Genomic DNA, 20,545 nt, shown 5'->3' on the forward strand with positions numbered 1-20,545 from the left:
CTTTGGACTGCAGAACCAGGAGGAAATAAATTTCTGTGTAAAGCCACCTAATCTATAGTATTTTACTACAGTAGCCCAAGAAGACTAAGACAACTACTTTCTATGTTCAAAGATACTGTCTTTTAGAATTATTTTGAAAAAGCAAATTTGTTTCCAATGTTATTGTAATCCAGTCAAAACAGACACTCATAGAATGCTTTATAAGCATCTGCTTGTGTGTGTGTGTGTGTGTGTGTGTGTGTGTGTGTGTGTGTGTGTGTGAGAGAGAGAGAGAGAGAGAGAGAGAGAGAGAGAGAGAATGAGAGACAGAGAGAGAGAGAGAGGGACAGATAAGGACAGACAGGAAGGGAGAGAAATGTGAAGTATCAATTCTTCATTGCTGTTCCTTAATTGTTGATTGATTGCTTTTTCATAAGTGGCTTGACTGGGGGACTACAGCAGAGCAAATGACTAACTTGCTCAAGCCAGCGATGTTAGTTAGGCTCAAGCCAGTGACCATGGAGTCAGGTCTATGATCCCACACGAAAGCCAGTGACCCTGCTTTCAAGCTGGTGAGCCCGTACTCAAGCTGGCAACCCCAGGGTTTCAAACCTGGGTCCTCTGCGTCCCAGTTCGATGCTTTATCCACTATGTCACCGCCTGGTCAGGCAGTATCTGCTTTAAAACTGAAGCTAGTTTTAAGCTTTGCTAAGACTATTATAGCCTTTCACATAAAGACCTGCTTCAGGAAATCAGACACAAATCTGCAGCTAAAACAGAAAGTCTATGACACCAGAATCTTGGAGTATTTGCTCAGTATAAATATTCATAAGTGCTATCTCACTTTTTTCAAACTTAAATACTTCAGTTATTTTTAAAATTCTGAAGTTTTTTTTTTTCTGTTTGATTGAAAAGTCATTTAAGTTCTTACAAATTAGTATTCTTGGCCACTCAACTACAAATTCGCTTAAAATTCTATTTTTAGTTTTAAGAAAGGGCTAGAGTCAGAATGATATTGTCAGTTTGAAGGCAATATTTGATTCCAAAAAAAAAAAAAAAAAACAACTTAAAATACTCACCTTATCAGATAAAACCTTGCTTAAAAATGATACATATAAGTAGCACCGATGGAATATATCACACTGAGTTCAGTAGAGTGTGTCTTTCCAGTGTCTAGAATATTTATATAGCTTATGGTCTCTTTGGAGAAAGGCCAAATTGAAAGCTCTAGCAACATGTTACTTCCCATCATAAATATCACCTGTATTCTACAAGCAAAGCCCAAGGAATGTTTTAGACAAGACATTTTTGTCAGAGAGCAATGTGTTTTTCTTAAGTTGCAAAAATGAGGGTGGCTGACAATCAATATTGTATTCAGTGAATGAACATGACGTGCTGAGACACAGTTCTCCCTATTTGATGAGGTCATTTCTTTCCAGTCCCTAACATTTATGCTTCAGTAACATATTAAAGTAATGCCAAGACAAATACTGCCGATAACACGTTTATCAGGAAAAAATACTCAAATGTAAAATACATGTGGATCATGGTCATCCTAAACCTGTAGGAATAAAGAGTTTAAGATTAAATATATACCTTTGCTCGCCCGTAGCCCTTGCTTATGGAGACTATAATTTTCACACTGCGTCCATCCTTATGTCCATTCGCATCACCAGCATCATCTAGCAAAATATCTACCAAATTGAAAATAAAACACACACACATAAAGGAGAGTAATGTTAGGTCAGATGTATCTACTGTCATTGCTTCATCTCTCACAGTTAGTTTCATAACTTTTTTTTTTTTTTTTACAGGGACAGAGAGAGAGAGAGAGTCAGAGAGAGGGATAGACAGGGACAAACAGGAATGGAGAGAGATGAGAAGCATCAATCATCAGTTTTTCGTTGCAACACTTTAGTTGTTCATTGATTGCTTTTTCATATGTGCCTTGACCGTGGGCCTTCAGCAGACCGAGTAACCCCTTGCTTGAGCCAGCGACCTTGGGTCCAAGCTGGTGAGCTTTTGCTCAAACCAGATGAGCCAGTGCTCAAGCTGGCAACCTCAGAGTCTCAAACCTGGGTCCTCTGCATCTCAGTCTGACTCTCTATCCACTGTGCCACCACCTGGTCAGGCAGTTTCATAACTTTTAATCGGAGTATTTATTTAGCCTTCCTGCTTCCCATTCTAGCCTAGTTGATTAAAAAATCCTTCAAGAAGATGAATTATTGTGGTTGGGTTAAAGTTTTTTCAATCTCGGATTTTCTTTTAGCTTCCAAAGATTGTCACTCAGGTGTTGGGCCATTGCCTTTTGATAAGGAAATAAGGGGTTTCCTTTTCTACACTGGCCTGAGTAATACCCGAGTAATATTCAGTTACCATTATAACTGTGGCAAACTGAAAAGCAATATGATTTTTCAGTCTAATCTAAAATATCCAAGCTCAGCACTCATCTAATTTATAAATGCAAAGCTGCTGAGATTGACTGTCAGCTGAAATTATTTTCAAACATTTGGCACATATCCAGCTATATCCCTGCTTACCTTATATCTATGATTACTATAGTGTTATTGACTTTCAACCATGGCATTATACTTCCCTCCAGATGTGCATTACCTGTCGTTCTCTTGTATTTTTTATGCTTATAGTTGCAAAACCAAAATAGTGTTTTTAGTAATCAGCTAGAAGTCATAGGAGCATGATAAAGCTCGCTAACCTTTAAAGCACCAGTCTTTAAATGTAAGTAAAGATAACTTTCAAAATATATTAGATGAGATTAATGTCCAATTTGGAGAATTATTAAGTCAAACTATCCCAAATATGTGTTTCTTTAGACAAAGATGTGATTACAGAGCCATATTTAATGTGAAGACAGTGTTCTGTGGACAAAGGGAACTCACGTGCTGATGAGCACATGTGCCCAGTGACAAGAGGACACAACTGCTCTGACTACAGGTTTATAGAAACAAGGGCTGTGACTGTGCCATCACAGAAACAACAATCTAATCAAATGGCTTCTGAAAAAGGAATTGTTTTATTATCTTAGTAATTAGGAATATGCAATTTTACAAAAGAAGAAGTAAAAAAAATCCCTTAGGTCCATAATAATATAAAAATACAACATGTAGAATTTGAAATGTGAAGACTTTTGCTAGAAAGTTTTAATCCTCAAAGCCTATCTCCTTTAGTGGAATTTAATTATTTTACCAAAATATCCTCACAGTTTCTCACCTTTTTACCTACTCTACTAAAAAATAAACTCTTCCTTAGGTGACATTTTAATTCTCTAGCTTCTTTTCTCAGAAGTTTACAGTGGCTTACTAGTAGCTGCTCACACCTAAATATCTTTTTTTTTTTTTTTTTTAAGATTTTACTTATTGATTTTACAGAAAGGGGAGAGAGGGGGAAGGAACGAGAAGTATCAACTCATAGTTACTTCACTTTAGTTGTTCATTGATTGCTTGTTATATGTACCTTGACCAGGAAAGCCTAGGGTTTCAAACTGGCAACTTCAACATTCCAGGTCGATGCTCTATCCACTCCGCCACCACAGGCCAGGTCTAAATTCCTTATAGTTCAGGACCAAATTAACTTTTAGTATTTTGGTCAATTATTTATAAATATTGACAAATATTCAAATATATTTATGACATAAAAAAATTAGGAACTGTGCTGGAGGTGGGAAATATATATCAAAGTGAGAAGGAAAGTGAATTTCCTACTCTTCTGTAATATACATTCTCAACAAGATAACTTCAGAATATGTTAAGTGCAAGAAATAAAGAGCACAGGGCAGTGAAATAGAGTAAGTAAAGGGAGCCTGTTCTGGATGCACAGGTCATCTTGAAGGGCTTCCTGGAGGATGTTGTGTCTGAAGCTAAGATATCCAGTCAACACAAACAAATGCAAAAAGTCTTGATGAGAGAGCTAAGTGTGTTCAAGCAATAAATAGATGCTCAGGATGGCAGGGGCGTGGAGACTAAGGGGTGAGTGAAATGATGTTGAAGTGGGTTAGGGCCAGATCATGTATGAACAAGTAGTCCATAATAAGGAATTTAAAATGATTTCTGATCCACTGTCTGCTCAAGTTTGCCTTAGAAGATGTTATTAATTTTATGACATGCTTACTCTTAAAAACTATGCTTAAAATATGAGATATATTTTGACAGCTAGGGTAAATATCTACCAACAAATAAGAGACTGACTGTCCTTGCCTCTCAAGTATATGGCTACTTAAAGCAAAATGAATATAACAGTTAAAAGTTCAGGCGCTGGATTTCTTTAGTCTTGAGTTCGAACACTAGCTCTGCCACTTACTCATTGCATGATCTTCAAAAATTATTAATGTCACTTTGCTAAGTCTTGATTTCCTAATTTGTGAAATGGGGTTCTAATAGTATCTGCTTCATACGGTTACTGAGTGCACGAGACAATGCTTTTAAAGCACTTTATCCTCAGTGTTTAATAAATTCAGCTGTTCTCACTACTACCCCTTGTGTTCACGTGTTTATTCTAACTACTCCTACTGGCGGGGGGGGGGGGAGGGGGGCGCATTGTGCCCCACCTGGGTCTCCCTGTTTCCAGTAGGTGGCAGACTGATCACCTGAAGAAACAACTGCAAGGAAAAATAAAAATCAGCAAGTTTGAGTTAACGGTCCTCTGTGGTTTTTTAATGAAAAATTAGGTATGGTTTTCTGTAAATATTTGAGGGAAGAATAAAAAGGTCTGTCATTCTGGTTGCAATAAAGCATAATTTTGACAAAAAAAAAGTCTTTTAAACTTTTGGGACTTTACATGTATGAAACCTGCAGTTAGTTTTCGGGAATGGATGGATATTTGCTAATTATCCTCTCTCCTACTTACTTTTTCTTTTCTAAATAATTAATCATGAACCTTAGAAAGTGCCAGCATAAACACTTTTCACATCCAATTTTAAGTTCATACAGCAAGAGTAAAGGCAATACCAATGAACACAGAAATTATACATTTTTAAAATTTTATGTTTAAACTTTATGAGTTCTATTCTTCCCTAGACATGATTTTTATTTTCATGTTTACATGGCTATTCTTTCTAAATTTCCTTCAAGACAGTGCCTCCTTCAAACCTTTTGTTTTTTTAGGATAAAACAGAATCAGGTAACAGGCGGTGACCTTCTGTCAGTAAGCCATCCTGTAAGGCACCAGCCCTGTCCTTCCTTAGGACTCAAGCCTTGGGCCACAGCGGCACTGAGTGCCATTGGGTGGGGAAGCTACTTCACTTCCCTTTCAAGTTCATCACCAATAAATCAACATATGGGATATTTCTCAGGATTCTCTGGTTCTTTATATTTGAAGTTTTGGTTCTTTTTATTAAGCACCTTTCAAAAAGTGTGCATGAACCTTAGACAAAATTCATACATTCAGTTATTACCATACTTCTATAGTTTTATTTTACCTATTGATTTATAAGTTCATTTATTATGAATTCTCTCTGTGTGTTTTTTTTCTTGGCTACTAGTATTTGTATTACATGATGCTTATTCTCAGAATTAAATTCCCTTCCCAGTCCCCACCAAATGTTATAAATATTGTTTTCCTGAATTTCAGGGAGTTCCAATTTGCTTTTTATAAGAAGAAAGCAATTATATATCTAGGCCAATCAAGGCAGGAATAATACTAGAATTTTTAAAATTCTGACATTTTAGAAGCATAAAAAATGATTAAAAATGTCATCAATATAAGCATGCTGTGTCTCTGGTTCTCCTTCTTTCCATCATCATCTTCTATATTTTAGTGTAATTTAATGCAATTTGTGAAATTTCTCAGTTCTGTAATGGAATCTAAAGTTACCCAGGAACATGTATATTATTGATTGCCAAGCGTCCTCTGGTGGCTGTGCTTGGCAATTACCACAGATATGCATGTAAATCTAACCTAAAATGTGCATAAAACAATGCAATCCCATAGGAGCAGTTATACTTTATAATTGAATAGCTCATCAGATATTAAGACAACATGATGTCATATGATTCCATTTGCAATTGAATAAAACTTCATCCTTGTTCTATCATTACTACCACTGAATGTAATAACAACTCAGTGTGTCCTTTCTGTTTGTTTGTTGAAAATTTAATAGATCTGCAGACTAAGTGATCAGCATCATTACATCCTCTCTTGGCAACAGCACACAGGATCTTCTAGTCATATTTAGAAACAGGTCCTGCTATACTTGTAAATGGGTTCTGCATACTTAAAACCCTAGAAAATTGCATGGGTGATTAGTATTATATTCATGAGTACTAATGACCATCAGGTTTCTTTATCTTATTTGTAATCATGGAGAAAACACTTTCCCAAAACTGATATGACATCCATATCTCCAAGTCTTTCACTCTTTCCCAGGGATGTACTTTTAAAATGACAACAAAGTAGAATAGGTTTACAAGAGAAAAACAGGACTCTTTCTGAGAAATAGAGTGTTCACAGTAAGAGGGTATGAGGGAGAGTAGTGGTGAGTAAGGTTCTCCAAATTCCAGTATCCCCCCACCTCCACCCCACGTGAAGTCACAGCCGTGCTTTCATTCAGGCAGGTGTGCGCGCATAGTCACCTGAGGTAACAGACTCTGTGATGTTCAGATTGTTTAGAGAGAGTCCCAAGGACTGCCGTGAGGATGAGGAGGAAGTGCTACTCGCAGATTCGGAGGGTGGCCGAGCAGGCTTCGCGGTGTTTCCAGTCTCTGCCTTCAAACGGTCATTCTCAGCCTTCAGCATTTCAATTTCATTCTTTTGTGAAGATGGGAAACATGAACAACATTGAACAGGTGTGAATGAAAAAATCATTATCGACTCTTTTATCAGAATTAATGAGTTTGTTTACTAATTAAAGCCTGTGGTGACATGTGAAACAAACAAATATAAATCACAAAAACAGATTTCCTCCCAAAGAAAGGAAAAGTAAACTTTTCTTTCTCTCACACACACATATAATCATGTATTCACAAATACAGACATTATTCATTAGAATTTTAATAATTAGTTTTTAGTATATTATATATTTGAGCTTTCCAGGATATGGTCTCATTTGATTTAAGAATTCCATAATTGAAGAATTCATAACATAGCTCATTTTAAAAGTACTGTTAAACTCTCATAGCAAATAATGACATTTGTGATTCTCCAAATTCACAGAGTTGAAGATCAGAGAAAAACAATGCAAATAAGGGGATTTCAAATTACTTCAGAATCCCAGGTAACATCTGAAGTTTTTGTTCCTTCAAAATAGAGCACTAAGCTCTTTAAAACAGCAAAAGCCTTTGATGACTAGATACAGTGGCAGCTGAATTGTCCGGGCAACGGGCTTTTGTTCCTTTAGTCTTCTGTGCACACGGTGATTACTGGTTTACAATAATGAAAACTCAGTCTGAGCACAAGACTGGTCCTCCATTTAGCCTTCAGAGGCTTCCAAAACATGCAAAAGCTTTACTTTTACAGATGGCATCCTACATCCATCCCTTTTACTTTCGTTTTTAGAAAGCTTGTGTTATATTTCTGTAGTTTTCTCATTCCTTTTGTTTTTCAGCAGAAAATAGGTAAAGGCATTTGAAAGCCAAATTTCAAAAGAACAGGGAAAAAAATCCAACATAAAAAACATAAAGGTAAATCGTGGTAAAGTGCAGAAGCGAGGACTATAACTGTCTCTCTAAACACTTAGCTACCAAGTGAAGCCAATCACCAGCATCAGTGTGTTGAAGGGTCTGTGTGTGCAACGGCCAGTTTGCACTCCCACTTCCAACACCAACACCCTAGATTTCTCTGTTTGGTATTAAGAAAGCAGTAGCAAAGGTTGAGTAAACAGAGAACATTTCCAGAAAAGGTATATGGTGAGATTTGTTTTTGTAATAACTAAGAGAAGAAAATAAGCAGTATATATATTTTTATTAGATTGAGAGAGAAAGAGAGAGAGAGAGAGAGAGAGAGAGACAGAGACATTGACGTGTTGTTCCACTTATTTATGTATTCATTGGTTAATTCTTGTATGTGCCTGACCAGGGATTGAACCCGCAGTTTTGGTGTATTGGGACGATGTTCTGAGCTACCCAGACAGGGCAATAAGCAGTATTTTAAATCTCTCCAGTGTGTCCCTTGAATGTGCTTAGGCACTGACCTGCATTCGGTTCATGGCTTCCCTGATCTGATCAAGATGATGAGCAGAGCTGAGAGCCTCCAGCCGAATATCTGTTAATTTTAATTCCTTTTCTCTGAGCTCACTCTTCAGCTGCAGAATGATCTCTGCCTCAGCCTCGGTGCATTCACAGATCCTGGGAAAGGAAACACTACAAAATCAGCGGCTGGAGGAAGCCAGAAGATTAGGAAAAGTGATGCTTCTTTTAAGACTGAACTGTAATATTATCCAGCAGATGAATTATTTGCTGATGGCAAAACTAGAGAAAAGGAAAGAGAGTTTTACAAACAGTAGTACATTCACAGATTTAAAACTGGAAACAGCAACAGTCTTTTCCTTTAATCTTCTTATTTTCTGAAGTATGAAAACAGTCTATTATTACGGTATATAAAGTGATCCTCAAAATTCCCTTGTGGCTGATATTGATGGGGCCGAAGAGTCACAGTGATATTACATTTCATTCTACCATTTTCCAAGGGACTTAAATCTCTATTGCAATATATGAAATGTTATTTTTAAAGCAAAGTTATTAGGTCCTTAAAACACTGATTTCTTGTTTTATAAAATTGTGCAAAGAATAACTCTATGTGCCACAATGCCACCTTCAAGTTACCATAAAAATTCAACATAATATTGTAAAAAATAAATCAGAGAGATTACGTTTGAACATTTAAATAATGAGTTAAGTGTTATATAATTCTCCTGCTAGGCAGGGCTGATTCAGGGGATCACAGCTAACAAAGTGAAATCAGATTTCAACCCATAAAAACAGGCTAGTTGAGGGCCGCTTAAAGGTCATATACATTAATTACATTCTTATCGTTTTGTGGACAGCTTTGTAGGAAACATGTTAAAAGAATTTGTTTTACAATATCATTTTCATTGAGAATGTGAAAATTGGTTGCTGGTCACAAAATGCAAGTGCTGTTTGCTTTCTTCCTGTGTAAGTTATGAAATTTTATAGAATGAACAAGTGTCTTAAGAGATTCTTAGCGGCCCTGTTCTTTATGACACTGCTAGGCTAGTCATTGTCATGGGCATACAAAAAATATGATTTAAATAGTATATAAATCAGTATATAAGCAATATATAAAACAGAGACTGAGCTTTGGTTTCAGGAAACAAAATTTTGCTTCAAAACAGAAAGACAGGAGGTTTTGCTTGTTGATATGCATGCAAGTGCTTTTAGAAAAAGCAAACGCGAACACTGCCGAGGTTAGAACCTGCATCTTTGCAATTTTCATGCATCACACTCCAGTTTACCGGGATCTATGCTTGTAGATCACAGGGCCATTTTGCCGTTTCTTTGGTGGCCAGACAAGGGGTAACCTGCATTTAACGCATAGTTAGATACGTGGACAAATGCAAGTGAAAAGAAGTGAGAATAATAACTTAGAAAAGTGGAGGGTGAAATCAAGGAACACTCCAATTCTATTATAATATATGAAAAACAGCCAAACAAATGCCGTCTGACATTCTAAGTAAGAAAATGACTGGTATGAAGACGGAGCAGCAGGACAATCTGCTGACATTTAGAACACAAGAATGGGCTTGTCCTGAAGTTTATTTTTATTATTTTTTTTAATGCCTGAGCATTCTGCAGCGGGAGTGACTTACGCTGAGGCCGACTGCGAGGGCTTCATGGAGGATGAGCCACAGTCACCAGGTGCATTATGGGGCAGCTTGGGGGATGCCGGCAGGGACGAGTCTGTAAGCTCTTCAATGTCTGAATGTGAGGAAGGAGACTTGGTGGACTTTTTCTTCCCAAACGCTTGTTTGAATGAGCTTCTCAGCTGAAAAAAAAAAAAAAAAGGTTAGAAATGACCTTTCTTGTCTATTTGCGCTGGGGGCACTTGGCTTTGCAGCGTTAGTTTGCAGGTGCCATCCTAGCCACTGCCTGGGGTCAGTATGTATAAGCAGAGTATTAACAGTTGCAGCACAGTATCTCTAAAAAAATGATACCGTGCTTTGTGTTTTTGTTTTATTCTTGTATTAATCCAGCGCAGCGCAAACACGGAAGGTTTTTAAATAGTGCAGGGTCAAGGGCATGGCTGTCAGAGCACTCATTTAAAACTAAGTACCTTGAAGAGATTTCATTCCCAATGCTTCTCTCTTCAAGGCAATTTGTTCTAAATGACCACTTTAGCGCTACAATCAAGTCATGTCCTGCTGACAGTATAAACTTAAAAAGCAAAATTAAATCAAATTCACCTAACACTTCATTAACTGTGGTTTTCTATTCAAATTTTTCAATTCTCATACTATTCAAAACCAGAATTGGTATCCCCTACAGCTATATGCAAAGAATGGTTTTATTTCTTTTTTATAATTTGAGATTAAAATGAAGAAACACAAAGGAAAGACATACAAGGTAATCTGTTTTTAAAAGGTATAAAAGCCTACTGCCAAAATGAATAGCATTCATGCCAAGGTCGGGTATTTTTATAGATGCATGCCAAATTGTCCACAGTGTATATTCACCTCACTTCCTCTAGAGTTCACCTTGCAGAAACATGAAAGAGTGTGTAATTACAAATCAAGGGAATGAAGGTATTTTAATATATTACCTGCATAAACATTTTTCAAAACAAAAAAAGATATTTCTTTCATTATTTACAAAAGGCACTCCAGTAAAACCCTCTCATAGTTATGTTTTGGATTTCAAGAGTTGCACTTATTTAAATATCTACCTCTGCTTCACAGTATTAAATCCTTTACTTCATTGTTTTTAAACATTTTTGTAGTGATAGCATCTTCCCCTTAGTTTTTTTTTTTTTTTTTAGCAATGGCTTAGTATTATCATAAATAATCCCTCTAGCAAACTTAAAGTAGAATTCTGTTAAAGTGAATTTCTATATTCCTGCTAGCTTCTCTTGTTAAAAAGAAAAATAAAGCAGACGTTAATGTAGCTGATTTCTTACAAGGTGAAACTTTATTGGCACTGTAAGCCTCGTTGATGTGAGGGGAGGGGAGGGGAGGCTTTCGAGGTCTGTTCTTTCCCCTTTACCAGCCCCATTTCTTCTCTCCCTCCATCGCCACTATCATCACTATCACCTCCACACCATCATCATCATTGCCATTCTCACCACCATCCTCACTCATCATCTTTTCCTTCCTTCCTCATCTGCACACGAAACCCCTGCTCTGAGTCATCTATTTACAGATGTTATTTTTCTTGACAATAACTCCATAAAATCAGTATTCCTCACACTATTTTTATATACAAGCAAATTTAGGCCCCATAAAAGGGGAAGTAACAAGCCCAAGATCCAAGCTGTAAGTGGCAGAGCAGGGAGTTGAGCCCCAATTCTAACACATACTCTTCAGCACCATGCCACCCTAATTTTGGTGAAAAGTTCAACATGTGAGGTGCCAGTCACTCGTATGAGACTTTCTGTAAACCACTGCACAGATCTGAAGCCCCAAAGGTCAAAGCCTGCCTTACTGTGTGACCATCAGCTTCAGAATGACACGACTGATGATGGCTTACCCAGTTTTTCTTTTTCTTTTTCTTGGAGTCAGCATCATTACCACTGCCAATGCTGGAATGGCTGGTGGCACTGTTGATACTAGAAACGCTCTCTGAGGAATGCTGTCTTCTGATGCGGAGATCTAGCAAAAGATAGAGAGAATCACATGTGCTCATGAAGACTTTAATTCCGAACAAGTAAGAATTTAAGTTTTCTGAGAGGCAGTCTGCTAACAAAAGTCAACATGGCTTTGTAAGATCATGTCAATGCCATTTGGTTTTATAAGTTTAGTGGAGTGCAACCATATTTGCTTTAATTAACTGAGTTATCTGCATGACGATTCAGTGGGAATCTCAGATAAGTCTGTAGCACCGGTAGTTTAATGAGTTCTGAGTTTTGTCCAAAAATGAAATGTTATGCTAGTGATTCTACTGAATACCTGGATAAAACTGCGCTTTCAAAGTGATTTATTTCATATAATTAGCTCCATGGAGTACATGGAAACTCATAATGGCATGGGAATTAATTGTGTCCTTTTAATATTTGTGCTTTGAATGAAGTTACTGAATCCAATTATATTACCTTTCCATTTCACAGAATCATACCATGTTAGAGCCAAAACAAACCTTGGAAGTCATCTAAGCACTTCCTCTCACAGATGAGGAATTGAAGTGCAAAGAAGTAACGTGTCCAAGGTCAAAGAGACAATGAGGGGAAGAGAATTAAGAGAGAGAGTATGGGTAGAAGGCATTTGTGAATTAAACAGAAAACATTCCATCCTACTCCTAATTCCTGTCGGTGACTTGGGACAATGGTAACAGTAACAGTAACAACAGGTAATAATAAAAGCTAGTTTTTACACTGTGTTTGCTCTGCCCCAGAAACATCTCATTTTAATCTTTAAGTAAACCGCTGCAATGAGTTTAATCCCTAAATGTGTTTCCCAGTCACTCAGCTGAAAACCAGTGAAGCCAACCAGAGACCCAGACTGATTCTAATGGTGTTTGTGCTAACTGCCATGCGTATGACTTTTCTATATTTCTAAAAAGTACATGGTGCTTCTCTAGTTACATATTTTGAAGAGGATATCATTTTATATTTAATCACTTTTTGAAAATATAGGCTTACTTCATGCAATCAGCTTATAAGATTTATTTATAGTTTCTAAAATTAAAACTGAAATTGAAATTTTATTTACTTACAGTGAACTGATATTAAGTATTAATGGAGACACTAAGAGTTTGTAAAATTATTTTTAAGGTCAAATCTGCCTTTAGGCTATTTCTATTACTATATTTAATTGGCATCAGTGAAGATTAGTCAAGCAAAAAAATCTCAGTAGAACTTATAAGATATTGAAAATTACTATTTGGTTTTAAAAAGTTTCCATAGACATAATAGTATAAAATCAATACTTTCCAGTTGATTGATTTATTTATCACTAAAATGATCCATGCCAATGAAACTATAACTGGTTACTTTCAAAACATATAATGAATGAGTATACACATGGATATATAATATATGTATACATAACTACATCCTTATACTCATCTACATACATATCAATAAGCATTTTAATTTCCCATTAAGATAATAACAGGCTGACAAATTTTATAGGAGAGAAAGCTAGAGCTACTGTCCAGAATTCCTAGAGTTTGGTCTCTTAAAATTATTTTTTTAAATAATGATAACATTTACTATTTTTGCATACCAAAACATTATCAATGCCAAAAGCTAAATTAAGATATATATAAATTATGTGTGCTGTGTTGATTCAACAATAAAAGCATAATATCTCTTAATCAACTGATATGGAGGTTATGTGAATACTCAATAAAAAAAAGGTGTAGGTATTTATTTATGTTGTAAATTTCTGTTGTAACTGTTATAAGCTTTTCTGAACATGTATTTTTGCTAGTTTTTCCTTAATAACTGACCTTCACAAATAGAGCAGATATATTAAGCATTAAAGTATTCCAGAGTTTTTATTATATCAAGATAAAAATTGTTTTTGACTATAATTAATTTCCCATTTTAAGAAGATAGATAAATTCTTGAAATCATAGGCCAGAAGTGGTCCTTGGAGGTATTACTTATGTTCAACTTATGACTGTATTTCCAATAAAGTTCAACAAAGACATAATTTCAACAGTATCATAGAATGAAGGTAATTTATTTTAATTTTCTCTTAACAATTCCTTTCTTCTGATAACATGTATTTGATTCGGTAATGGAACATCATAGAGCGAGGTGAAGAATGGTTGACCAAATGAATACAAGAATCTGAATAAATGGAGAAGCTTACTTTAATAGTATCTACTATAGTTTTATTTGTTCCTGCACTTTCTACTTCACACCCTTTGCACCAACGCTGTTCCAGTTCACACTACTACCATCACTTATCTGCTCTATGGCAAGAATAGCTGTCCAACTTACTCACCTTCAAACCATTCTACAAAGAGTAGCTAGGAAATCTTTTAAAAGAAAATCTTTACAATCACTCTCTCACTTAAGTCTTTTCAATAGATTTCCACTGTAATAGGAATAAAAACCATTTCAATTCCTAAATATGGCCTAAAAGTCCCTCTGTAATCTGGTCAGTACTTATCTTTCCAACCTTGTCTATTTCTTCTACCTTTTCTCATGACCTTCCTTGTATTAGTTTCATGCAGGCACGAATCTCTTTTCTGTCTCAAGACCCTTCTTGAATGTTCCTCTCTCAATATTTACAATATGACTTGTTATTTAGTGCTTGGATCTCCCCTTAAATGTTCCTATCTTGGAAAAGCCTTGCTTCACTCTCTATGACACTTATTCTCAGCTACTTTAGAACTTATAATTATTTGGGTATGCACATTCAGCTATACCAATGATCACGACAATCATTTATTTTCTGCTCTCCTACAAACTAAAAATTGATAGAGACAAAGACTTTGTCTGTACAATCCAGGGCCTTGTACAGAGTATACAGGTGGTAGGAGATCAATAAGTACTTGCTGAATGAATTTATTCTTATTAGTCATTCAGTACAACTAAGTTTGCCTAACATTACTAAAAATTATTTTCTGTTGACAACAATGTAATGCATGTTTTGTCAAATTGTACTTAAGGAAAAACTATTTCATGTTTATGAACAGAGATGGTGACTTAAAAAGCAACAGATTTTGAAAATTTTCCCATTACCTTTACCTTTCAGCCTTATAGCAATTATTTTGTTATAAAGTTACACTTGCTATATATAATATATGTAAATTATCTTTTGGTAAAGTGGATTGTGAGCCTTTGAGTGAACAGGTTCTCTCTTTTGTATCCTTGTATTTCAACATCAAATAGACTGCCTAATACATAGCATCTGCTGTTCAAATCATGGTTGTGAATAAATGAATAAATTGTATTTATTTATCTATTTAATTTATTTGCCTGCTATTATTTCTCAGGCTTCCTTAATAAATGTGATGCACAATTATAGAGAAATTACAAAGTTAATGTAACTTCATGTGATTTTGCCATAGTTTGACCTCCATATAAGTACTCTCTAATAAGACTACATGTTAAAATTTTACCTCACATGGTTTTAAAGATGTTTAAAACCAAATTTCAATATTACTTAAGAATGCAAGTTCCTTTGTTTGTTTGAGAGAGAGAGAGAGAGAGAGAGAGAGAGAGGCAAGGAGAGGGTGACAGGAACATTGAGCTGCTTCAGTACGTGCCTGCCAGGGAATCAAACCGGCAGGAGGACCCTCCACCCCAAGAATGCAAATTTATAGCCTACACAATCACCTTAATAACCCAGGGCAAAACGTATAGGTCCAATTGACTGTATAGTTTTTCTGTGTTCTATCAACGGTCAATATAGTAAGCAACAGTCTGTGTTCACTGAATTTAATACTGTATTTTAATATTATAGGAACAACATCTAAATATACTATAATATATGTTCAATCCTTTATAACTATTTGTTTTCATTTGTTTTAAATCTTTTAAAAAATGTTTTTTACCTTTTGTGACCACTTTTAAAATGAACTGTTATTATTTTGATTACTTTTGGTACCCCCTCCTACATTTCTAAGTAAAGGAATCCCTATTTTTCAATTCCAGGTGATACATTAAGCTACTTGTTGACTAAGATCAAAGGAACGTTTCCAGAAAGTTTTACTTCAGTGATGCACTGTATTAAAGAAAAATTTAAGCCTTTTTAAATCCCTTCTGAACCTATTTACAACATAGAGATTTAGAATATAAGCTGCTTTATTATAACTCTAAGATAAGCTATAAATATGCAGTCCTTTTCCATGCAGCATATCAATCAACTCCCCTACATGGAAAGCTGCTAAATTCTTAATAGAAGTAGCCCCTAAAGAACTATTTTTTCTTTCACTTTAAATATGTCTCACTTTATATAATTGTTTTTCTTAATTTTAAATTAAAAAAATTAATTATATAAATATTATTCTTTTCTATATATTGAGAATAAGCCCCCTTTACAGGCAAGGCATCATCATAGCCACTAGGATTAAAGAGCAAAAAACTTCCCTACAATAGATCAGGAAAAGCAGAGCATTAAATAAACAAAGGCACCAAAGTATAATGCAAATTTTGATAAGGGAAGTACAGTGATTCCTAGAAACACATCAGAAGAGGACCTCACCCAGTTTAAAGGTCAAGGAGGCATATGTACGCTAATTCTTGCAAGGTCTCAAAAAAGCTTTTATGCTGAACAAACAGAGTAGCAAGTTCCAAGAAGAATAAACAGAATATATAAAGCACCTCTGAAGAACTGGAAGATGTTCAGGGTGGCTGAAATGTGAAATATGCAATGTGACAAAAGAGCAAGACATACAGTCAAGAACAGTCTCTAGCACATAGTTGGTAACCAATAAATATTTGTTGAATAAATGAAACTGACAAAGAGAGATTACAGCAGGTTAAAGAGTTGCTATTTTATCCTAACAGCAATATGGGACCCCTGTAGGTAAATATTATTGGACACTTGCTCTAGTTTCAGTGTGAAGAATGAGGTAAAGTGGTGTAAGATGAAGAGCAGGAAGCCTTTAGGAGTTTCTGGTCATGGTTCAGGGCTGAGATGAGAATGTTGATAGTAGGATCAGAGAAAAGGGAGCAGATCCAAGGCATATTTAAGGGGTGAGATCAACAGAACTTGGCAATTTATTGAGTGAGGAGAGGAGGATTTGTGACATACAGATTTCTGGCTGAAAGGAAGTTGCCATTTACTGAGGCAAGGAACACCGAAGGCAAAACAGGTCTGAGAAGAAAGATGGTAATTTCAAATCTGAGGAGGTTGAGCTGAAGGTGACACACAGACATCCAAAGATAAGTAAATGTAGTTCTCTCTTTGGCAGCCATGTGTACAGATCTATAACTCAAGAGATGAGCCTAGATTGAAGAGACAGATTTGATAGTTGTCAACACATAAATCATAATTAAAGCTAGAGCACTAGATAAGTTGGTATAAAATTTAAGATGGAATGAAGAGAATCAAAATGTAAGAAATCATAACAGAAGAGAGCTTAGAACCAGGTCCTGAGAAATATCAACATTTAACAAATAGATACAAATGAGTCAACCTACAAAAGTAACTTTGAAAGCGATTTTGAAGAAGTGGAGGAAAATTTAAAAATGTGTATGTCATGAACATTACTAAATAAAATGAATGTTTTGCCTGATCAGGCAGTGGTGCAGTGAATAAAGCATTGCAGTGGGATGTGGAGGACCCAGGTTCAAAACCCTGAGGTTGCCAGCTTGAGCGTGGCTCATCTGGTTTGAACAAGCCTCACCAGCTTGAGCCCAAGGTCACTGGCTTGAGCAAGGGGTCACACAGTCTGCTGTGGCCCCCAAGCAATCAATGAACAACTAAGGTGCTGCAATGAAGAGTTGATGCTTCTCATCTCTCTCTGTCACATGAATGAATGAATAAATAAATAAATAAATAAATAAATAAATAAATAAATAAAATGAATGTTTCAAGCAGGAAGGACTAGGCATGAGCATCAGATGCTGTTGCCATGCCAAATGCAATAAGAATTTTAAATGTTTTTACTGGACTTAATGCAATATAAGTCATCATTGATCTTGAAGGGAACAGTTTTGTTAGAGTGATGGGAAGATAACCAACATTCCATCGATCTGAAGTTGCTTTGCTGCTGAACACATTGAAAAAGTCCATAAAATTTCCCAGAATTCATCTGGAAATTAGAAGAAAAATAATAGGCATTCAAAACTTAGGAAAGCATTTTTAAGCTGATACAGATGTGAGCATATGGAATGCTATTGAATAGAGTTAGAACAGGAGTAAGTAGAACTTATTAAAGGAAAAACCCAAGACATTAATAGAGAGCATATTTCTTCAGTGAAAAGCTAAAGGGGGCCCAGTGGTGGCAGAGAAATCTATTTTGTTATTGTTTAGAATTGTTGAGCATATTAATAATGAAAAGCAGACTAACTTTTCGTTTATTTTCTTACGGTTCTAAAATTCTCTACAAGTAGTGTACCTTTTTAGTGCCCTCGCTCCTAGGCTGATTTGTTCTAAATGCCCACTATTTTGTATCTTAAAATTTTATTTTATGTTTATATAGATCTAGGTTTTCATAGTTCTTACTAGGTTTGTTTGGCTTGATGTCAGATATGAGCATATTAACCAACTGCCCATCCCTACCTTCAGCAAATCAGTGATGAGAAGTGTATCTGTAACTATAGGAACAAATGCCCTAAGGCCAATTTAAAAATTCTTTAATAATGAAAGCAACTGTTGAGATTCTGACTATATAATACCAAATTACTCATTATAAAAGGCAGTGTGAATGAGTAAAAGCTGCTTTTCTCCAATTACTAAGTAGTTGGCTAACTATATATATTGAATGCAAAATGTCAATATTTCTAAATATACCTTTGGGAGGGTGATCTGGACCATTCAGCGCTCCTTGAATGGCGGCCTGGGCAGCAGAATTCTGGGCCTTCAGCATTTCAATGGTTTCTCTTAGTTCTATGAGTTCAGACTCCTGTGAAACAAACAACTTAGAAACTTTAATACCTAGAGAGAAAATTAAAACATCTCTGTGGTTTAAATTCACTATCAAATTGGTTTGATTTTATGTCGTGCTACTGTCCAGGTAGATTGGGATATTTGGCTGACCTTGTCAAGTTGTAGCTAACAACTTCTTAGTTATATATAAAAAAGAATTAAAACAAATTATTGGTTATTTTCTTATAAATATGGTCTGAATAGTTCTTATTCTTTTCGAAGGGTGGCACCCAGTTCTGACCAGTACAACACAAAGCATGATATCACATTGCATATTTTAACAAAATTATTAATACTACCTGTGGTCACATTTCATAGTTAGATATCTGTATGCACTATTGCATCGTATCACATTTACTGGCCACTGAAAACCCCAAGTTGTTGTCAAATAAGTGATTTCAGATTTTGTATCACGTATTTTGTGCTTGGGGAATGGATTCTTTATATTCAAGTATAAAGCCTGGACCTCATCCACAACTTTCTACTATTAAATGTAATCTTGTTAAATTCTGCTGGCACATCAAGATCATCTTAGCTTCTAATACTTTTTCTCCAAAAAAGCAATTCCTAGTATGAAGACCCAATTTCACCAAGTCAAACAACATAGGAACTTTTAAAAAGTGAATAGAAATATATGTAATACACAGTCTATAAACAATAAATTGCAAAAAAAAAAGTTTAAAAATAACATTTTTATAAAACATGTATTTCCTTAATCAATTTTTGTCATTTTAAGAAATGTCCCAAGGAAAATTCCCGTATAAATTGAATCTTTCACACTTGTTTAAGTAAGTTATTTCTTTTTTTTTAACCTGAAATGACTCACCATGAGAAAGATAATGAAGAAAATTACAAAAAAAAAAAAAAAAAGAGCAGGAGTGCTTTTTCAACATAGGCAACATTTCCACCAGGACCTCAAAAACAAGAACATCCTCCTTGGCAGTAATGGAAATCCTGAAAATTAGAATCCCTGTCAGCCTGTTAGAGAGTAGCATTCCTTGGTAATATATTTGTCATTCATCATTTTCTCCAGTAGCTCTGGCAGGATGCCAAAGAGTCAGGCTTGGGCTCTTCATCCCACGGCTAATAGTTTATCACTACTCGAGGCTCCCCAGATGTGAAAAAAGAAGTAGGGTTAGGACAACTGACTTTGTAGGAAACGGCTGCATGTATGGGAATGTCCAGTAACTATTCTAATCTTACATATTTGAAAATAAAAAAAGATGACAATTATGAAAATAATATCCAGGTTTGGAATAGATACCTGGCACATCCTGTATCTATTTTCATTAGATAGCTGACATATTCCTAACAGTTGACATTAAAAAAAAAACCCAAAAATAACCCCTTTTTATAGACTTCTAATAGCTTAAAAGTCAAAGAATGCCATAATGAAAAATCAATACAACCTTCTGGATTCATAGATGGATCTTCAAATACATACTTTACTGTTATTTCATCTGCATTTATTTAACAAAAAGGAAAAGATCATGTTTGTGGAATGTTTCCAGTGTCATAACACAAAATTCTGATCCAATTCATCATAATTTCTTGGTCTCTCCAAGTTCTATCTATATTCTGTCTTTGATCAAGAAGTAACAGAATGTTTACCACAGTTTAATTTACTTTTCATTTAAATAAATCTCCCAAGAGATAAAATGTTTACTGAAAATTCCTTCTGTTTTTACCAGGAATTTATTCACAAAATGATATCTATGGTACATATGTAATAAATCACATAATTTAAATAGTAACTTTACAACCTATAGACTAAGATGCTTGTTAATTATTAGCAGAAACCAGACTTTCATCCTTGAATTTAAATCAATAGAGCTTGTACTATAAATTAAAAATCTGCTAAAATATCGGCTTTATGTTTAAAGAGAAAAAATGGAA

At 35.4% G+C, this 20,545-nt stretch overlaps 1 protein-coding gene across 4 annotated transcripts in view; it reads right to left on the reverse strand.

Annotated features, from left to right (window-relative positions):
• NAV3 (neuron navigator 3) overlaps positions 1-20,545 on the reverse strand; it is a 277,955-nt gene that overhangs the window by 29,452 nt on the left and 227,958 nt on the right. For all 4 annotated transcript variants that reach the window (XM_066368505.1, XM_066368504.1, XM_066368503.1 and 1 more), the window contains 6 exons: positions 18,515-18,626; positions 11,628-11,749; positions 9,755-9,930; positions 8,120-8,273; positions 6,564-6,738; positions 1,576-1,673 (listed from right to left, as the gene is read on the reverse strand). In XM_066368505.1, the coding sequence (XP_066224602.1) occupies positions 1,576-1,673; positions 6,564-6,738; positions 8,120-8,273; positions 9,755-9,930; positions 11,628-11,749; positions 18,515-18,626 (837 nt within the window). The remainder of the gene's footprint in view (positions 1-1,575; positions 1,674-6,563; positions 6,739-8,119; positions 8,274-9,754; positions 9,931-11,627; positions 11,750-18,514; positions 18,627-20,545) is intronic.

This window comes from Saccopteryx leptura, chromosome 2, assembly GCF_036850995.1.
Source record: "Saccopteryx leptura isolate mSacLep1 chromosome 2, mSacLep1_pri_phased_curated, whole genome shotgun sequence".
Taxonomy (NCBI): domain Eukaryota; kingdom Metazoa; phylum Chordata; class Mammalia; order Chiroptera; family Emballonuridae; genus Saccopteryx; species Saccopteryx leptura.